The 19,884-nt window shown below is 39.6% G+C and overlaps 1 protein-coding gene across 7 annotated transcripts in view; it reads left to right on the top strand.

Annotated features, from left to right (window-relative positions):
• Positions 1 to 19,884, top strand: part of SOS1 (SOS Ras/Rac guanine nucleotide exchange factor 1) — a 52,104-nt gene that overhangs the window by 14,543 nt on the left and 17,677 nt on the right. For all 7 annotated transcript variants that reach the window (XM_087775142.1, XM_087775144.1, XM_087775145.1 and 4 more), the window contains 5 exons: positions 1,548 to 1,757; positions 2,266 to 2,409; positions 6,276 to 6,386; positions 6,496 to 6,594; positions 19,206 to 19,333. In XM_087775142.1, the coding sequence (XP_087631268.1) occupies positions 1,548 to 1,757; positions 2,266 to 2,409; positions 6,276 to 6,386; positions 6,496 to 6,594; positions 19,206 to 19,333 (692 nt within the window). The remainder of the gene's footprint in view (positions 1 to 1,547; positions 1,758 to 2,265; positions 2,410 to 6,275; positions 6,387 to 6,495; positions 6,595 to 19,205; positions 19,334 to 19,884) is intronic.

Here is a 19,884-nt window from a genome sequence, read left to right as displayed (position 1 = left end):
TGCAGAATAGTTCATTTGTCTAATATCAGTAGTCAACAGCTTGGTTAACTGACGTCTTCTGGAGAGGTGCCTGTAACATGCTTTAAAGAAAGAAGACTTTTACTGCAAATACCAGGGTAAATGTCATGTTTGTTGTGGCCCGTTCAGGAGTTTAATTCTTGATCTCCGGTTTTATAATTATTTTGAGAAACACTTTTTAATTCTGTGTTCTGCCCTATTTAAAAACTCTAGTTCATGTTTAATGTGTTAGCCTTCCCTCCTGCAGTTCTCAGAGGAGTATTTACAGCTTTGATCCTGCAGTCTTTTCCTCAGTCTTTTCAGTGATTGACAGCAGTCATGTCAGTCTCTGCAGTAACAGGTTTAGGTTGCTATGGCTTCACCTCCATCTGTTCGGAAGGGAGGCTGGCAAGCAGCACTTAAGTTCTCATTTATTTTGAAGTTCACGTGTATTCTTTGATACACTTAATGACTTCCTGGAAGGGGTGTAGCTCTGGGCAGCAGATGTGTTTATTAATACTGTCCCATCTGTATATCGCAGAACAAAGTCATCTTGTATGTTGAACTACATCTTATGCTGGCTTGTCGTAAAGATTTGCTACATCATTGTAGATTGTTTGTGGACCCTCTTTAGGTTTTCTTTCTGCTAAAGATACTTCAAATTAGGATGCCTCTTACTAATTTGCAGTCAACTTATTTAGTCTACCTTTGAGATGTTCTTTGAGTATCATGGAAACAACCCAAAGTGTGATTTCTGTTTGTCACTTGCTAAGTCATTGTAATGATTCCTGGCTCAGATACCATGTTTGGAAGAAGTGTTCAGTGATGCGCTTTTCTTGAGAAGTTCGAATTATTAATTGCTTGTGTTTAGTAAGCCTTGTTTGGGTATGAATTGGGACCTCTGGTAGTCAAAGTTTTTATAGGTCCTTTTGTCTATGTAGTTCTGCAATGTGACTGCCACCTTTTCTGAAGCTGGTGCCCTTCCTCAAGGGTCCGTTTTAACAAGAGAACTCGGGGTTATTAAGGACAGAAACCAGGCCATGCACAGTGTGCGTGCAGGCCAGTATTCACTGCAGATAGGTTACGGGGTTCTAAGCACGATCATGTGCGACTTCCTGTTAAAGCTAAAGCTGAACAGCCAAAATGACGCACTTCTTGACTTCAGATAATGTCGTATCTTCAGAAATTTAGATTATGCTGGGTAATTCAGGGTAATAGAATACAGCTAAATACTAAATGTGTCTGTATACTTCATAGACCTCTTAAAATTGTAATTGATTTTAGGACCACGTTCTTGGAGGGATGCCTGGATTGGTCTAAATGACTGCGAATTCTTCAGAAATTGCCACTGCAAATAATGACTTGCAAATTTGTAGCAATGAATATTGCTTTTGTAATGCTCAACCAGTTGCAGAATGATAATACATAAATCTTACTGCTGATCAGTCTGATTTCATGGGAATAATAGATTTGCTTTACTAGTAACTTACTAGTAGATCTTGAAAAGAAGTTGTTCTCACTTTGTCGATTTCTCCCTCTTTGCTACCTAGGTATTAATGGATATGTTCCATCAAGATGTAGAAGATTTAAGTGCACTAACTTTATCTGATGAGGAACCCTCCACCTCAGGGGAGCAAACCTATTATGACCTAGTGAAGTCATTTATGGCAGAGGTTCGACAATATATAAGGGAACTAAATCTCATTATCAGAGTTTTTAGAGAGCCATATGCCTCCAACTCCAAACTATTTTCATCTCATGTAAGTATTGTATAAACCACAAACAAAAAAAAGTACTATAATATCTATAAATCTAGATGAACACTTCTAGAACTTAACTATTGTCCAGTTTAACATACCAGTAGTAGAGGAAACACTTAGCTTGAGTTCTGAAATGGAAATAGTAGAGGAGCAAGGAGCACTTGTGGGGAAGCACTGGTTTTGTAGAAATGTGGAAGAAACCACCCAATTTACTATATCCACTTGCAGGCCTGTAATTTAAGATTTGTCACTGTTGTTCTTTGCCATGTTTGAATCATTGTAAATTTTCATATATTTACACATATAGTCATTACTTTAAAAATAAATTCTATGATCTTATATAAATTATACAGAGAGTATATAATAAAATATGTTACAAAATCTTGTTCTATTTAAGGAAGTGCTTGACTCCCATATCATAACAGTAGCTTTGCACATAACATTCTTTCTCTTAGAAATTGTGTCCAATTCCCTGTTGATTTTTGTCTGATTCTGTTGCTTTTTGCAGGATGTGGAAAATATATTTAGTCGTATATCAGACATTCATGAACTTAGTGTGAAGTTATTGGGTCATATAGAAGACACTGTTGAAATGACAGATGAAGGTAGTCCTCATCCGCTAGTAGGCAGCTGTTTTGAAGACATGGCGGAGGTAGGAAAATACTTGGGTTTTTTTTTTGCTATTCGTATGTATTTTAATGGCTTGCACTTAGATGCTAAGTGCATCTCTGTTCTAGCTGCCTTTGTTTAGGTTGAGATCTCTTCTTCCAGCCCCACCATGATGAACAGACTGCCCATTTTTGAGAGTGCTTTTACCTTTTTAGTCTCTAAACCTCGGGTTTTTATAGGGCTGTTCAAACTTCAGAGAGCAGGGGAGGGTGGGGAACCAGCTGTGACTAGACTTCGACAGAAATCGAGGTATCCTGTAAATTGGCTGTAGATCAGGATTGCTGTGGGAAGGCAAAGTAGAACAAGGGCTTCTTTGCCAACAGGCTTGCGAAGCTGGTGAGGAAGGCTTTCGAGCTAGGCTTGTTAGTGGATGGAGACCAAAGCTTGCAGATCGAAGAATTGAGAGGAGAAAAGGACATGCATAACAGAAAGCATGACAACAAAGGCTCTTGCACCTTCCTCCTGAGAAGGTGGGATGACCAAAGGCTCATCTGAAGTGTCTTGTTTCCCCAGCGTGTGTGTGCTCCTATACAGATAGGAGGATCTGGGAGTCTGTGCACAGTTGCAGAGCTGTCATGTGACTGGAATTAGTGACGTGGCAGGAAGGATTGCATGATGGAGGGCTGTACGAATGAACACAGGCGCTCAGGAAGGACAGGCGGGGAAGATGAGGCCAGGAGGCTTAACAAAAGATCAGCTCAAATACATGGAGCTCTGTTATGGAATGAATGATGAGCTGGTTGAATGCTTAAGGATCAGGATCAGAGGAGGAGGCCACCAAAGGGCATGTTGTGGTCAAGCTTCTCCTGCAAAGACTGCCCAATTGACAAGTGGCCAAAACCTTCTCTAAGTAAGTAGGAGTCATCTCCTTATCACAGGCCCTGGTGATTCTCTTGGGAGAATAACCTTCCTGACATCTGTTGGGTGGACAACTTACTGCGGTTCTCAAGTAATGCAGAAGATTTCTGGAGCGCACTGGGGACAGTTTTTGGTGGCACATGCTGATGGGCCAACTAAGAAAGGTGCTGCACTTGACATCTTTCTCATGAACAAAGAAGAACTGGCAGGAATATCATAGTTAATGGCAGGCTTGGCTGCAAGCGGTAGAGATGGTAAACTTTAAGGTTCTGAGAAAAGTGCAGGAGATAAGCAGACTGAAGACCCTGGGCTTTGGGAGAGTAGACTTAGCTTGTTCAGGGAATGGGGAAGCAGGATCACACTGGTGGCTGCCTTGAGGGTAGAAGGGGTTCAGGAGAGCTGGTTTATTTTCAAAGGCAGTGTTTTCAAAGCACAAGTAATATGCACTCCCAGTCCTTAAGAAAAAGGGTAGGTGTAGCAGGAGGCAAGGACAAGTGTTGGAGTTTCCTGTTTAACCAAACTCAGGCCCTTCACTACAAGACAGACATTAAGGTGCTGGAGTGCATCCAAAGAAGAGCAACGAAAGCTGGTGAAGGGTCTAGAGAACGAGTCTCACAAGGAGCAGCTGAGGGAACTGGGGTTGTTTAATCTGGAGAAAAAGAGGCTGAGGGGACACCTTACTGCTGTCTACAACTACCTGAAAGGAGGTTGTAACAAGGTGGGTGTTGGTCTCTTCTCCCAGTTAACAAGTGATAGGATGAGAGGAAACATCTTCAAGTTGTGCCAGGGGAGGTTTAAATTGAATATTAGGAAAAATTTCTTCACTGCAAGGGCAGTCAGGCATTGGAACAGGCTGCCCAGGGAAGTGGTTGAGTCCCCATCCCTGGAGGTATTTAAGAGACATGTAGATGTGGTGCTTAGGGACATGGTTTAGTGGTGGACTTGGCAGTGCTAGGTTAACAGTTGGACTCGATGATCTTAAGGGTCTTTTCCAACCTAAACGATTCTATGATTCAAAAAGAAACACAGGCTTCCCAGGAGGAATGTAGGAGCATTGTCTAGGCAGGTGGAAATGGTATTCAAAGGGCTGCAGCTCAGCTGGAGTTAAACTTGGTGAGGAATGTGAAGCAAAGCAAGAAGGGCTTGTATAGGTAAAATAGCATGAAAAAGAAGATTGTAGAAAATGGAGGTATCTTGTTCATGGGGTGAGAGACCCTGTGCCAGAGGACATGGAATGGACTGAGATACTCAGGTCTCCTTTGCTTGGTCTTTACTGGCAAGATTGTGGTTCTAGGTTTCCCAGTTAGGCCTGCTACCAAAGATTGAGGAAGAGAGATGAAAGTCAAAGATCAAGTTAGGGACTATTGATCTAAGGTGGATATATGCAAGTCTTTGGGGCAGGAGAGGATGCTGAGGCAGCTAGTTAATGTTGCAAGGCCACTGTCTAGAATTCTTGAAATTTAGTGGTGAGTTGTGGAGGTCTCCAGTGACTGGAGATGAAGTGTTATGCCCAATCTCAAAAAGACTGATGGGGAGGATCCTGGAAACTAGAAGCTGGTCAACCTGTCCTCAGTCCCCGAGAAGATTAGCAAATCTTTCTGGAATTCACATCCAGCCATGTGAAGGACTAGATGATGATTGGCAACAGCCAGCACAGATTTCTGAAGGACAAACTGTACCTGACCAACTTGACTGCTTTCTAAGAGGAGATGGCTGGCTCCATGGACAAAGGGAAGAACAGTTAATATCTCTTGTCTGAACTTGAGCAAGGCCTTCAGCACACAATTTCTCATAGTATCGTTATAGTCAGCTTGGTGAGGTGTAGACTTAGCTAGTTGAATTATAGAGTGGGTGGGAAATTGGCTGGGCTGGCAGCCTTGAAGGACTGTCATCAGCAATACAAAGTCCATCTGGTGGCCAAGGGTTAGTGGCATTCCTTGGGGTTTGATACTGGGGCTGATACTGTTCAATGTCTGTATTAGTGTTGTGGGAGAAGGTGCCTCATCAAGATGCCAAATTGTGGAGGGACACACAGGAGGACAGGGCAACTTCTTGGGAGACCTGACAGGCTGGAGAAATAGACCTACAGGAACCTCATGGAGTTGAGTAAATGCAAACATAAAGTTCTGCACCTGGGACCAAACAATGCCATGCAATGGTTCCGCTGCCTGGCTCAGGAGCAGTACTGCTTGACAGGGCTTGGAGATCCTCAGGAATCAGCAGTGAAGGCTAACTGCCTACTGGGTTACATTAGGAAAAGCATAGCCAGGAGGTTGCAGGATCGTTTCTGTGTAGCACTTGAGACCACATCTGGCATATTGCATCCAGTTTTGGTCTTCCTAGTATAAGATATGCTTATACACAAGGGTTGCCATGATGATTAAGGAGTTGAGGCCCATGATGTACAAAGAGGGTTAAGAGTGCTGGGTTTATTCAGTCTTAGAAGTCTGAGGAAGGAGATCTTATTGCTGCCTTCAGTTACCTGAAGGGAAGGTGTAAAAAAGACTGAGGCAGGCTCTTATTGGGGGCTCACAGTGGAGAACTGTGAGGTGAGATGAGAGAAAGCATGCAAATGGTAAAAAGAGTAATCTTTGTTAGATACTGGGTGAAAAAAATCTGCACTGAGAACAATGGAACATTGGAATAGGCTGCTCAGAGGAGTTTTGGTGCTTCCGTTCTTGGAGGTACTCAGAACTCAACTGGATGAGACCCTGAGCAACCTCAGCTAGCTTTGATACTGGATCTGGCTTTGGCCCTGAGGTGGGCCCTGCTTTGAACAGGGAATTGGACCAGTTGACCTCCAGAGATCTCTTCCAGACTGAATTACTCCGTGAGTCTCACAAGTACGTAAAAGTATTGATTCTTTTCTATAGGCATCTTGGAAAAAGTATGCAGAAAAGCCTCTCCCATGTAGTGTATGTATTTTCTTTAAGAAATATGAAATTTAGATATTAAATCATTTTTGTAAAATTATTCTGTATTTCTTCTTAGGAACTAGCATTTGATCCGTATGAATCATATGCACAAGATATTTTGCGACCTGGTTTTCACGATCATTTTCTAAGTCAATTATCAAAGCCAGGAGCAGCATTTTATTTACAGGTAACTTTCTTTTAAGTAAGCCATATTATTCATATTACTATTCTAATTACATTATGTTGTCGCTTCAGTACGTTTATTGTTTTAAGACTGAAACTTATTTTGTTTCTAGTCAATAGGTGAAGGCTTTAAAGAAGCTGTTCAGTATGTTCTACCCCGGCTGCTCCTTGCCCCTGTTTACCACTGTCTTCATTATTTTGAACTGCTAAAAGTAAGAACGCTATGTCAGTCTGATGTTTTTTTTCATAATTCTCAGTGTTGGATACCAGAGCTTTGTGTGCTCAGTTAGGTGTAAAACCTTTTACTAGAATGTGAATAATAAAACTGCTACGATGAAAGAAAAGCAGGTTATGTGCTCCGGTGCGTGCTATAGCTCTCTGAATATAAGCTTGTAACTTCATGGAAGTTTTACAGCAGCTAATGATTTGTGTTGAATAATCACATTACTATTAATTTAGAAAGCAATAGAGATCTAGGTACTCATATTCTGTGAATGATTATTTCAACAGTGATAAGAGATAATGGGAAGTGGCTGTATTACAGAAAATGTCCAAGGCTTTCTCAAGCTATTAGTTTATAAATTTAAAATCACAGTAAGATTTCCCTTCAGACTGAATTTTATGTTCATAAAAGCTTCAGTGTTCTTGCAGTGCACATCCCATGGTGGTTGTAAAGGTGATATTCCCTCCTTCAAAGGGAAGGCTTGGTTGATACGTACACTTTTTGGGCTTTTTGTAATTGACCTCACATCGGTAGGGTAATGGTAAAGACTCTGTAATATACACATGTAAAGAAAATAGCAATGGAAGGTTTTTCTGGGGCATTTATCAGCTAACATTGAATAATAATCTTCAAGGAGTGTAGAGCATTTTGAGGAAGACTTTCAAGTAGAATCTTCATTTGGACTTAAAGGAAACTTATAAGGGATACAGTGTTCCAAACTTAATTACTTGGGGAAATTTGGATCAGAAGTAAAAAAAAAAAACAACCTCTGTGCCCTTTTGAAGAAATCTGGATGTGTTTTTCTTGAATGTTTGTTTGGTTGTCTTGGGATAACCCAGTAGTTAGGTAATCTTTGAGTGTAAGTGTCTACAGTTTTAACACCATTTTTACTGATTCAGATCTACACGTACAGCTTTGGCACTTAGCTCATCTTGTATAAAATGCTTTTTTTTTTGGAACATATGCTTGATCTGTTTGTCTAGCTCATGGGTTTGGTCTGACTTTTCAGACAGCTTTAACATATTAAACATTTCCTTTCATGACAGTCTGTTGGAAGGGAGGTATGATACAGCTTGTCTGCATTTCATATGATAAAGACCTGCACAGACATAAGGTTTCTCCGTTTATGCTTTTATCACACAGTCTCAAAATGCAGTACCTAGTGGCTTTGCATACTTCCATGTGAACATGGTGTTGTCTTACGTAATAGACAAAGCATGAAGGATTAATGTCGTCTGACACACAGGCATCCTATGTTGCTTCTTGCCATTGGTAATTTTAGTGGGGGAAAGAGGGCATGTGTGCTTATGGGAACAGGGAGCAGCTCATGTTTGCCTTTTTTAGGGCAAACTGGAGTCTAAGCTAAGCTCGTCTCCAGAAGGTTATCAGTCTTTTTGCAACTCCTGACCTGCGCTTTATGTAAAATTCTTGTCTTTTCTCATTCATGCTCTACACACACACCCCCTCCACCCTGTGTAAATCTGATGATGTTGGGTTGGTTTTTGTTCTGTATATGATAACCTTCCAGGTTTTCTTCCCACTGTGTTGCTCATCTCACATTTTAGTGAGACACCCGTTCCTGTGGTCTGTCAGATGTGATACATATAATAGGCAGTGATGCGTAATAGGAGCACATGAAGAGAGAGAGATTAGCTCTCATGGCAGTAGCTTCATCTGTTAATTAGTACATACATGTGCACACAGCATATGAATCCCTATCTCAAGTAGTCTCTGCTGGCAATAACATTTTCTTTCTTGTATCTGGAATCTTCAAACAGATTCCAGCTTGGTTATACTTAAAAATGGCCTCACAGAAGGGTATTTGCTACGGAAGGGTAGTGGTGGAATTATTTAGCCGTATAATCCTGACAACTTCACTGATGCAAGGTTGTATTGAATTCTCTTGTATGGTAAGAGACCCAATTTAGTGATCGCCGGCATATCTATGAACAGTCAAGTTAAAAATGCTATGAAAATGGATCTCTTGGTATGAAGAGACAAAATGTTGGCAAAGTAGTATGTGGAAAAAACATTTTATTTCTCTTGAATATAGATATACTTAAGGATAAAGGGGTTAGCATTTTTTTGTTGAGCTATGTTGTGTAATCTTGCATACCTTGAAGTTATCTATTTAAAATGCATCTCAAAGTTACCTTCTAACTATGCAGACTACAAAAAAAAGTAAATTTCTATCCACTGGTGGTTATCCTATTTAGCAGCTAAAGCCCTCCTGAAGTTTGGCAGGGCACCAGGAACACACAAATACATATTCTATTTTTAGCTGAAGCTCCTTGCTGTAACTTTGTTGGAAAATTAGCATATGACTAAGGGCTGTGTTTTCCTTCAACCAACCTGGAAGTCCCCAAACTTTTATATAAGAAACTAACTATATAAAATAGCAGCTTCATATGAGACTGTGCTTTTCTGCAAATTTGCAGATACTATGAATGAGCTTTCCTAAATGTGGACTCTTAAGTGAAAGGTAGGGTGGTACAAATAGTGCAGTTATTTATGACCTTGAGTTATTGAAGAAAGACGTTTACAAGACTTTTAAATTGAATTGGGCACTGTTTCAGATGCTGTAAATTTGTGTGCATGTGTGATACTCTTTCCTTTCTTTAGGTAAACAGAAGATTACTTTAAGATTCCTTTTTTTCCAAGTAGGAATGGCTCAAAGCATATATAAACTTTGCTTAGATAAAATAATATGTTCTGGAAAATAGGAGAGCTAGATAGAGGGGTGTGTGAGGGTTTTTTTTTTGTTGTGTTTTTTTTTTTTTTTAAACCAAGTGCAGACTTGGCTCCCACGACTTATGGAAACTTCTTGTCTCTTTGCAAATATTTTTTTTAGTTGGAATTCTACCTATAATGATCTTAAATTCTCAGGATGCTTTCATTTCACAACAGCATCTAGCATGTTTTATTTATTTTTTTTCGAACTTTGTTCTTAGGTGATAAATAACTTGCCAGTCTTTACTAACTGGCAATTCAGCTCAAGTAGAAATACTCCTCAATTAGACTTTTTTTGTCTTCCTCTTTCACTATGGTAATGTAACTTTAAAATAAAGATTATGGTTTGACAAGGTCTTCCAAGATAAGAAACGTCCCTTTTCCCAACCTGATGGTATTAAATTTGTTACGTGTTCCTGGGGAAGGCACAGGGTAGTGAAACGTTAGTAGTTGAGGACTAAAGTATCTTTAGGTTGATCCCGTAAGCCTCTTGCTGTGTGTTGTGTTGGGCAACACATCCCAAACTATTCTGGGCTTTGACTTCACTTTGATTCTCAGCCTTGTTTCAGCCAGGCTCATGATCGAGTGTAACAAATTTAATGACGTTGGTTTGTGATCCCATCTGTAACTGGTGTAACCCAGCCCAGGGTGGAGATTCACTGAGTCTTAATTAGTTGAACTTTGGCAGTCTGCAAAGTTTTTACAATATCTGCAATTATAGATCATTGTCTCAAAACGTTGTCTGTGTTGCTTGTATTTAGTACAGGCACTGCAATTAACAGGTTCTCTTGCTTTAGTTGATTCTTAAAGTCTTCTTCAATTAATATTAAAAACAGAAAATCACAGATTCAGACTAGCTATGAATTATTTTAAGAAAGTATTTACTTAGTGTTAGCAAAGGATTTTTTTTTTTTTTCCCCAAAATCACTTTGTCTGGTGTGCTTCTTTCCAAACACAGTAACTTGTATGTACAATACTGTTTTGAAATAAAAGTAAAAGCAGAAGTATTACTGTTTGACCTGTATTTGTATATGTAGCTGCAGATGAGGATGACTTTTTTTACATCCACAGGAGATAATGTGCAATTTTATGTCTCTGTGACAGATGAAGGCCTATCTGCTTGAGGAAATGTAGCTTGACCAAACTGTTGCTAGTGTGTGATAAGGACTGCAAAGCATATTTGAGTTTTTCTTGGGAGAAAAAGCTGGGGTGATGTAAAAATTGGTCTCAAGTCTAAGAAGAGATTTCCTAGAATACGACAGTAGGTGAAAAATTTAAGCAACTTCTTCATGTGGTTAAGCTATGAAGACTTACATTACAACTGCAGTGTTGTAAAGTTACAGAAGTTGTGCTTTATGGTAGAAGTTGGAGGTGATACAGCCAGGTAGATGAGGTTCTGTATTTCTTTCTTGCTTGTGTGGTTTCAATGACAACATTTCTCTTGCTTCTCTCCTTTAAATGCTAATGGGTTTATGCTTTAAGTCAGCTGTGTGTTTGGCAGCCAAAGGGAAGATGATGGGGAAAAAACTTTGTCACACGTGTGTGCACTTTTTTCCACAAACTTGGTTATTGTTAATGTAACTAATTGGGCTCTCTGAGGTAACTCTCTAATTGAAAAAGTTATTCAGGTTGTATTTGATTTTTTTCCTTCTAGCTGTGGTACTCGTTGATGGATTTCCTATGTGTTCGTATCAGCGATACATATATGCGCATGTGTATCACTTCATTTGTCAATGACTTATGTCATCTGTTCTGGAGTTGTGATGGGGCTGCATGTTCTGTTGTATAGCTTTTTTCTTTTTACACAGGATGCATCTGGGCTTTTGAGAAGCAGATATCTCTTTCCAGGGAATTTTCTAATGAGAAGTAATTACTTTGGAGAATATTTTTTCCATTATCCCACTAAAACTGCTTTTCTGCAAAAGCCTGGGTAAAATCTAACAAAAGTAAAAGTAAAAAAGTCCTCCTTCCACTTTGCTTAGTCCTCAGTGACACTTGAGCTGTGTTATTGTCAATCTGCTGCTGGACCAACAAATGCTGTACTTTGATCCCTTGAAGCAGGGAGCAGGATGGCACAGGGCCAGACGGTTCTTATCTAGATGATGCCCTCTTTCACGAGTCAAATGAAGCACTAACTGAACTCTGACTTTTGACTTCACTTATGTGTTTAACTGTAGGGTTCCAGAGTCCTGTTTTCTGATCCATTTTCTAGGAATACCTGCAGGGCAAATTCTCCAAGGTACTGTGGGATTTAGGAGAGCTATATTGGGGCAAACTGTTTAGGGGACTGGTGATCTGTTCCTGGTTTTCAATGACTGCTGCTAGTGATGGTAGATAGCTGTTTAGCTTACGTGGCAGCAGCTTATGCTGAACACCCAAGGCCAAGTTCTCATGAAAATAGATGGGTGTTACAGGAACTTGGACGAATTTTGATCCTTTCCCCACCCCCCCACCCCCCCCCCCCAAATAAAAGTTTTGACACAAGTAATCCATTGAGGATTGAATGTTAAGCAGCTTATTGTAGCTGAGATTTTCAATGCCTGTAGGATGATATTAGTTTTTGTGACTGTGTCAGTTATGATATAGTCCCTGATATACCTGTATTGTTATATAGTCTTTTAATAGCAGTAGTATGTTTCCTGGTCCTCCTCTTCTGCCTCCATTCCTGTCACCTTCTGTACAAAAAGGAGATTCTTGGAGAGAGGTAGTGGTATGGTTGAGACTTTCATATACTTTATTTCTTCAGTAGAAATGTTTCTGGATGTGGAGCTGTGGATTTAGCCCCACTACCAGCATGCTTTCTCTGTTTGCTCTTATAGCAGTGGAGGTCTATGTGTTTGTCAATACTTTGATATCTTCAGTGGAAACCGATGGAAAGATGTAGGAAATAACACACACAAGTAAAACAACAAGCTGCATTTGTGGTTTCTGTAGACCAAGTCTACAGATGGGATTCTGCTTGTCATCCCTCATTTCCTCTGCTGGTTTTCTCTTAATCAACAGGGTTCCTCTTAAAATCAACAGGGTTCTACTGTTGTTTCCCAGAATGATCTCTGAAATTGTGAATTCATCTTACGTAGTGTTCAAAAATTCATACATTTCTATCCAAACATAGAGGTGCCATCCAGTTGAGCTTACAGCTTTGCAAACTTGGCTGGCAAAGACCAGACTTGAATTGTGTCGAAGCAGTGAAAGTGGATTTTAATCCACTTTGGAATTACAAAAGAGAAAGGGAAGATGTTTTCAATTTGAATTGTCTTTACTATGATGGAAAATTTGGGGGAAGAAAATGGAAGACCTCAATTACAAGTGTGGAAGCACATAGGTAAATATTTTGTGATATTTCAAATACTGATCTAACTAAATGTTATCAACTTAATTATGAATTTTAAATTTCTAATGTATTCTGCAGGTCTGCTAATAATGATGAGACAAACCAAAGTGACAGTAAGAAAGAAGAGAATTTCAGAGCATGAAGGCTCTGGAAGGATCTGTGTGAACTTGTACGTTTGTTGCAGAAAGGTAATGAATCTGCTGTGGAAGAGACATCAGCATATGCAAAAAAAAGCCCATATTTTTGAAGAATGCAGGACAAATGCGTTTTTCATACTCTGAGAAGACAAGGTGTCCTGTAAACAAAGTAGCCATTTCCCTAGTAATGGAATCTGGACATAAAATGCATATATGGCAGCTAGTAGCCTACAAAAAGTCTGAATGTTTAGGAAATGGTTTTATGAGAACATCAAGGAACTTATTTGAAAACAAGGCTTTGTTTTTGTATCTGTTCCTTGATGAAGGAAATGTTGATTGTGTAAGCTCAATGAGAGTTGGTCACATACATGAATCCCTTCCCAGTCACTGAAACTGAGAGCAAAAATACACGCTTTCCTGCTGAGCAGACACCAGTTGAAATACCTAGCAGGCTGTAGTAGCACTTGAGCAGACCGAATCTGAAATATAGCCTCCTGACAGGCTGTACCCATTCATGGGGATGCTAGTGGCAAATTGGCCACATAAGAAGCCTGTTATGGACAACTTTGAACTGCTGAATTGGTGAAACATCAACTGACAGACTTCTGTGTGGTATATATTTCTGAGTAGCTCTTCCTGACTTTTCCTCAGTGTCCATCCTGATTTGAAAAATGGCACTTACTTCAGAAGAGTGTAATTTATTTCTGAAATGGATTTATTTTAATGTCATTCCCCCCTTCCCCCAATAAGAGCATCCACATCAAGTAAGCAAAGTAGCAATTCCTTAAATTCATATGTTTCTTTAGTCCAAATGGTTTAACTTTTTTGGGCTCAGGTAGAGTTTGATGTACTTAAATTTTCCACATATCTTTGAGATCTACTTTAAGTCATGTAGTCAAGCTGTGAAAGAACTGGGAAGCTTTTACCAGAAGTTGAAATGCTTCTTATTTTCCTCTGTTTCAATGCTTTACTTGTACAGTTTGCTTCCCAATGGGCTGGCCGTATTTTACATTGTGTGAGTTGAAACTTAATGTGAAATAAAAGATGAGGGCTTTTTAGCTTCTATCTCTTTTAAAATGTACTTCCAAGAGAATGCTGGAGGCTTTTGTAACTAACTGTCTGATATTTGAGGTTTGATATTTGACATCTTTATGTAAGATTGTGCTTCAGTGTAACTTTTTAATTAAACTGAGAAGGCATAGTTAAACTTTGAGTGGAGAAAAAGTTTTTACCGTTAACTCAGTAATATATTAAATTCTGTTCCACTCTTAATGCAAATAACACTCCTGCTGTAATGTAAATCTAAATAAACATTTTTCTAAATATATGCATATATTTACTGCACTGTGCTCATGTCTGAGTTTATATGAAAACGAAATGACTGTTGAAATTCCAATGCATTAAAGCTGTGTGTGTATATCCAGGAATACGGCACATGGAGTTTCCTTTAAGCTTCAAGTGTGAAGTGCCTTTTAGACTGCTAGCATTTTTCCAGAAGCGTGTAGTGTTCCGTGCAGTTGTCCCCATTTGCTGTTCCAGATGTTTTCCTGATGCTTTCTAAAAATTAAAGTTTCTGGATCTGAGAGCGCTTTTCCCAGCATACTGCTGCTTCAGGCTGAGTTTTTTATTACTTGGAGGAATTGCAAAAAGTCAGAAAGAGCTCTTGGGCAGCTCAATGCTCTTGAGCCAGCTTCCAGGATTGTTTTATAGCAAAATGCCATAAAACCTGCCTGACTGCATTTGTCAGAGGAGAAACCCTGTTCATTTTTATTCTTGATCATAAAATATCCTGTTTCAGGATTGCCTTTTTGTAGGTACCGTGTTCTCAGAAACATGTTAAAAATGGTGAGGCATTAGAACAGAAGCTGGAGTAACTGGTGTTACTGCACTTCAGGTTCTCATGAATGTTGCTTACTTTTGTTGTATTTCCCTACAGAGTAGATAGCTGGGTAACACTGCAGATCAGGCTTGCTTTGCCAGCTATGCAAGTGTTTTGTTGCCTCGCTGTGGGCTTCAGGATGTCTGAAGAAATTACATAGTGCGTTTTGAAGAGGTTTCTCTGAAGCAGCACTAGTTTGAGCTCATTGTTCTGAGTACTGTGGTGTGCAGCTTTCACTTGTAACATGGGACCACTTATGCACTAAACTTCTTGAATTAATGTTTTGAGGGGCAGTGAGTATTGTTAGCACCTACAATCAAGTGATCTTGAGTTAAGCTTAAGTTAAGCAAATTCAATTGTGATTTCCCTGCCTCCCATACGCTGTTGTCTTTTGTGTATAGAAGCTGATTTGTGATCTCTCCTCCCAGATGAATTGGGGAACTTGCAGTTCACAAATTTCAGTGGTTAGATTTAGAATAATCATCTAGGAAAACAGAAGTCTAGATTGTGATGTAAGCCCTGAAGCACAAGATTTTATATACATCATGACACCTACTAGTATTGTTATATCTGCATATTCTCATCATAAGTTGTCTTTCTAGATAGACACTTCCCTGACAGCATAAGAGAAGGACCACCATAGTCTAATTTTGCACTGCATAAGGAGGATTTCTTTTGTATCTATTTGGAATTTCCTGTTTGTTTGTGTTTTTTTTTTTTTTTAATATCTAACCCTTGTGTTATGCAACAGGTAGAACAAAATACCTTGTCTTCCACTTCTTGATATATCTTCAGAGCTCATGGCCTAGAATGTAGAGTACTTTTTTTATTGGAAACTTCCCTTAGCAGTCTATTTTCCAAGTTTGTCTTCCTTGAATGGCCAGGATACTGCCCATATAGGATTGTGAATCATTACAATCATTATAAACCAAGATTTTTCTCATAAGATTATTAAAAATCACAACGACTATAATACTGATAATCAGAAATCTGCACCTTCTTCCCATAATAATAAAGTATTCTTCACATGACACTTTATCTTAACAAAACAAGCCACTTTTATTTAGCATCTACCCAATTCGTTCGTTAGGGGGCACTGCACAGCTATAGAAGAATCAGTGGGATTTGCAGAGAAACTTGGATGCCATTTCACTTTCCATAACCTCCTCTTCCAAACTGTCTGGGGGCAGTGTAAGATGAAAGTCATTGCTGTAATTTAAGCTCAGTTCTGACTAAGACTGTTTTTGGTAGCAGTTTATGGTAATTATACAATGCTAGAATATAAACTTTCACATTCCTTTTCTGTGTGCGGAGAAGTGTCTTCACAGTAGTTCACAGCACTGTCTGATTTGCCATTTGTGTTGGTTTTACACTTAAGAAGATGCATACTTCTACACGCTGCTTTCTAAATGTTAAACCTGGGGCATAATTACACTCACTGGACTTTGATTTAGTTTGTATATACAGTTGGAAATACCGGTTACTTCCAATGGATCCTGATGGGGAAATGTTTGTCTTAAACAATTGATTTCTCTCCGACACTGTACCCAAACATATATTTTGCTTTTGGACATGGACTTTCCTGTGATGAATACCAAAATTGTTGCACTGGAGAGAAATTGCTGTAAAAAGCATTTTATAAACTCAACACAGGAGCAGAATGCGTTGCAGTAATGAACGTTAATCTGTACCAGTATGTTTCTGACGAGAATGTACAGGGAGTCATTTTTTTCCAGATATTTGAGCTGATAAGGTGCTACATTGAGAAGATTCCCAGTTACTTTATAGGGGTTTATTTTTCTGTTTGTTTGGTTTAGCACGCCCCTTATACACGTTAACCTACATTTGCATGGGTTTCAAATTTCAGAAACTTTCTTCTTTTACTATTAAAAATAAGGAAATAATTTCATAAGCTTTGTTGCATGTTGAGCCTAATTTTCATCGATTTTTGTCCTGTGTTTTACATGCCTTTTGCTCCTTACCCTGTTTCCTGTGGTACCCTTACAAGCAAATGGCAGAATATAGTAGGATCTAATAAAGCTTGTTTTCAAGGAGACTAGGCTAAAACAATCTTGTCCGTTGTTGAAGGGTAGCTACCCAAAGATGACAAGAAATCCAGCCAAACTCTTCTGATGGAAGTTGGCAAAGAGGCAGTACGCAAGGTGAAGAGTCTCCTTTGACCTCTTGTGCAGGAAAGATGCAAAGTCTTAGACATAGTTAAATGTTTTTCTTAGCCTGCTTTCAGGACTTCTGCCAGTGGTGCCGCACCTGCGTCATTTGTCTGAAGTCCTCTCTAAACCTAGATGAAGTGCGTAACTGAAGCAAAGGGAAGGTTAAATCTATGTTAAATCTAGAGAGTAGAGGAATGTGACGAGGGTAGCTTGTTCCTTCTTGGAGTGATGTATTCTCCCTGAGACCTTTCGGGAAGCAATGCCTGTTGTGGTGCCTTGTCAGCCCTGTTTCAGTGGTTGTCACATGGGTAGGCACTCATGCCTAATGCCGCTTAGGTCAAGAGTATGACGGGTTATGCTACACGAACCAAAGCTGCCTAGAATAAACCTTGTGGTCATCCTTATGGCTGAAAACACAAATAAAATAGTCTTTGGCATTGACAGCTATTGCACTGAATGATTAACTCTGGTCAGGGAAAAAAGTAATGCTACTCTATGACCCGTTCAAATGTCAAACATGAATATGTTGTATTCAGTTGGCTTTCGGAGGACAATACTTACATTTCACACTGGAAGCAAACAGCGCAATTGTGCTGTTTCCAAGGATGTCTGTTATTCTGGCTCATGCCAGCCTGGCACTTCACTTTTACCACCTCTGTCAAAACAAATCTCTCAATCGTGTGGAGTCGGTTGTTGCTGTGTCTGAAACGCTTGTCTCTTAATAATCCTGTAAATAGTTGTTATCTCAGTTTTATGTCTAAGCCACAGCTGTAGTCAGCAATTTTTTCACTAACTATGACGTGAAACATTTCAATGCTTAAACAAAGATTTAAGACAAAAATCTTAAACATGGCAGATCTTGTTTTATGAAACTTATCAGTCACAGCGATAGTTAGGCACAAAATATTAGTATTAACCCTTCTCACCCAGTTTTAGTTTATAACTTTATTATATTTTTTTTGTCCTTTAAGAAAAGTTGAGTTAGTATATGAAGGCATTAATGTAGCTGTGTACTCAGATAGGGACTTCTGTACCCTGGTTTTACAAGCTGGCCACGGTTAGATGCCCTTTTCTGATGAACAGCCAAGCAGCCCCTCCGTGGAGGAAGAACATGTACTTCTCCCCACCATCCCTCTGGTTATTGTTTTTTCCCCTTTGGTTTTTTTTTGCATGAGAAAAAATCACAGTGCTGGTGGATAATAAGCTGAGCACAAGCCAGCAGAACAAACACCCTTACAGCCACGAAGGCCTGTATTGCTGTATTAGCAAGTGTGTAGCCATCGGGTTGAGGGAAGCGGCGGTGCCTACCTGTTTAGTACTGGCAAGGCTGCATCGGGAGAGCTGCGTCCAGCTTGGGCTTCCTCTTGACATTGGTGTACTGAAACAAGGGCACTGGAAGGGCTTGTCAAGATGACGTGAGGAATGGAGCATGTGATGAAGGAGAAGCTGGGGGAGTGGGCTTATTCATTCTGGAAAAAAGGAGGCGAAGGAGGAGGGGAAACCTTCCTGCTGTCTTTGACTGTGTGATGGGGTGGGGAAGATGGAGAAATACTTCTCGCAGGTGCATGGCACTTCCACATATTCCACTATGAAAAGTCAGTAAGGGAATTCCTGATAAGCTATTAGGAAAAAAAAATTTCACCATGAGGGATTTCAGACATTGGAACAGATTGTCCAGAAAGGTTGTGGCCTCTCCACCCTGAGAGCAATTCAAAACTCAGTGTGGCCCAAGGCAACCTGATCTGTGTTGGCTCTGCAGTTGAGCTGGAGGTTGGATAAGATAATCTCCAAGGTCCCTTCCAACCTGAATTATTGATTAGACTGTTGTTAGTGAGGTGAGAGCTCTTGTAATCTTCTGTTTATAAATGCGATGAAGGAGTTTTGCTTAGCTTTCGGTCCAGCTTGCCTGTTCCAGGAGTGTTTATACGTGTTAAAAATGTACAGACATCCCACAGATTTGATCTTGTGCTGTAGAAGGGTATGTATGGGGATGTCCTTCCTCACTTGTTCCTCTTAAGATTTAACACCTCTAATGGCTTCTTTTTTTTTTTTTTGGAGATGTGAGGTAAATCAAACTAGTTTTGAGGTAAATAACGTGTGCCTGAGTGCGTCGGTATCTGGGGGACTAGGGACTGCTGCTCTCATTTTACTGAGATTAAGCTCTTAGCAGACAGTTCTCTCTCTCCTCTGTGTCAGTAATGCACCTGGTTATTTCATTAACTTTAATAACAAGCAGGAGCATGCAAAATCAGCAGATGGTTGGATTTCTTCTTCCTAGGTCGAACTTTTGGATTTGCGTGTACCTGGACGCTTGTAACACTTTTTGTATTTGACTTTCAATGTTCACAGCAATTGGAAGAAAAAAGTGAGGATGAAGAGGATAAAGAGTGCTTAAAGCAAGCAATAACTGCCCTGCTAAATCTTCAAAGCAGTATGGAACGGATATGCTCCAAAAGCCTTGCAAAACGAAGGCTTAGGTAAACATGTTTCCATTTTTCCTGCTTTCTGCTCTTAATGCTTTGCTATAAATCCAGGGCTCCCAGTTTCCTCTTTTAGTAAACAATGAACAAAATAGTTTGTGACAAGCCTGCTTTTTCAGAGGAAGTGACATCAAAGCCAAGATAATTTGTTATTGTTTTAAAACCGTTCTAATTTCTGTGTGTCCTTGCATACTGGTAGTTGAAACGTTTTGAGAATTCACTGGTAAGTAGAAAGTTATGGCATTTGTGGGTTAATTATGCTCAGACAAGAAATATCCACCTAAAAATATTGTAAAAGTACATTTCTGTGCAATTAGAAGGGAATGTTCTTGAATTTGTAACTACTTAATCTGAAGGGGTTTTTGTGCAATGGCTAGTTAAAATTACCACTGGATAATAGACGTAGATGCATAGATGACTAGTACTTAGTTGCACTGTTGTAGCAAATTCTTGGATTATACTATCTGCTGTTTGATTTTGTGCAGTTATTTAAACATGTTAAAACTTTGCTTTTGCTCTTAAAATTGTTTCAGTATTTTCTTTGTCAA

The sequence above is a fragment of the Nipponia nippon genome, unplaced genomic scaffold (assembly GCF_047370975.1).
Source record: "Nipponia nippon isolate SJK-2023a ecotype South Korea unplaced genomic scaffold, ASM4737097v1 scaffold_4, whole genome shotgun sequence".
Taxonomy (NCBI): Eukaryota; Metazoa; Chordata; class Aves; order Pelecaniformes; family Threskiornithidae; genus Nipponia; species Nipponia nippon.
Note: the sequence above shows the minus strand (reverse complement) of the source record. Positions and strands in the feature narration are given on the sequence as shown.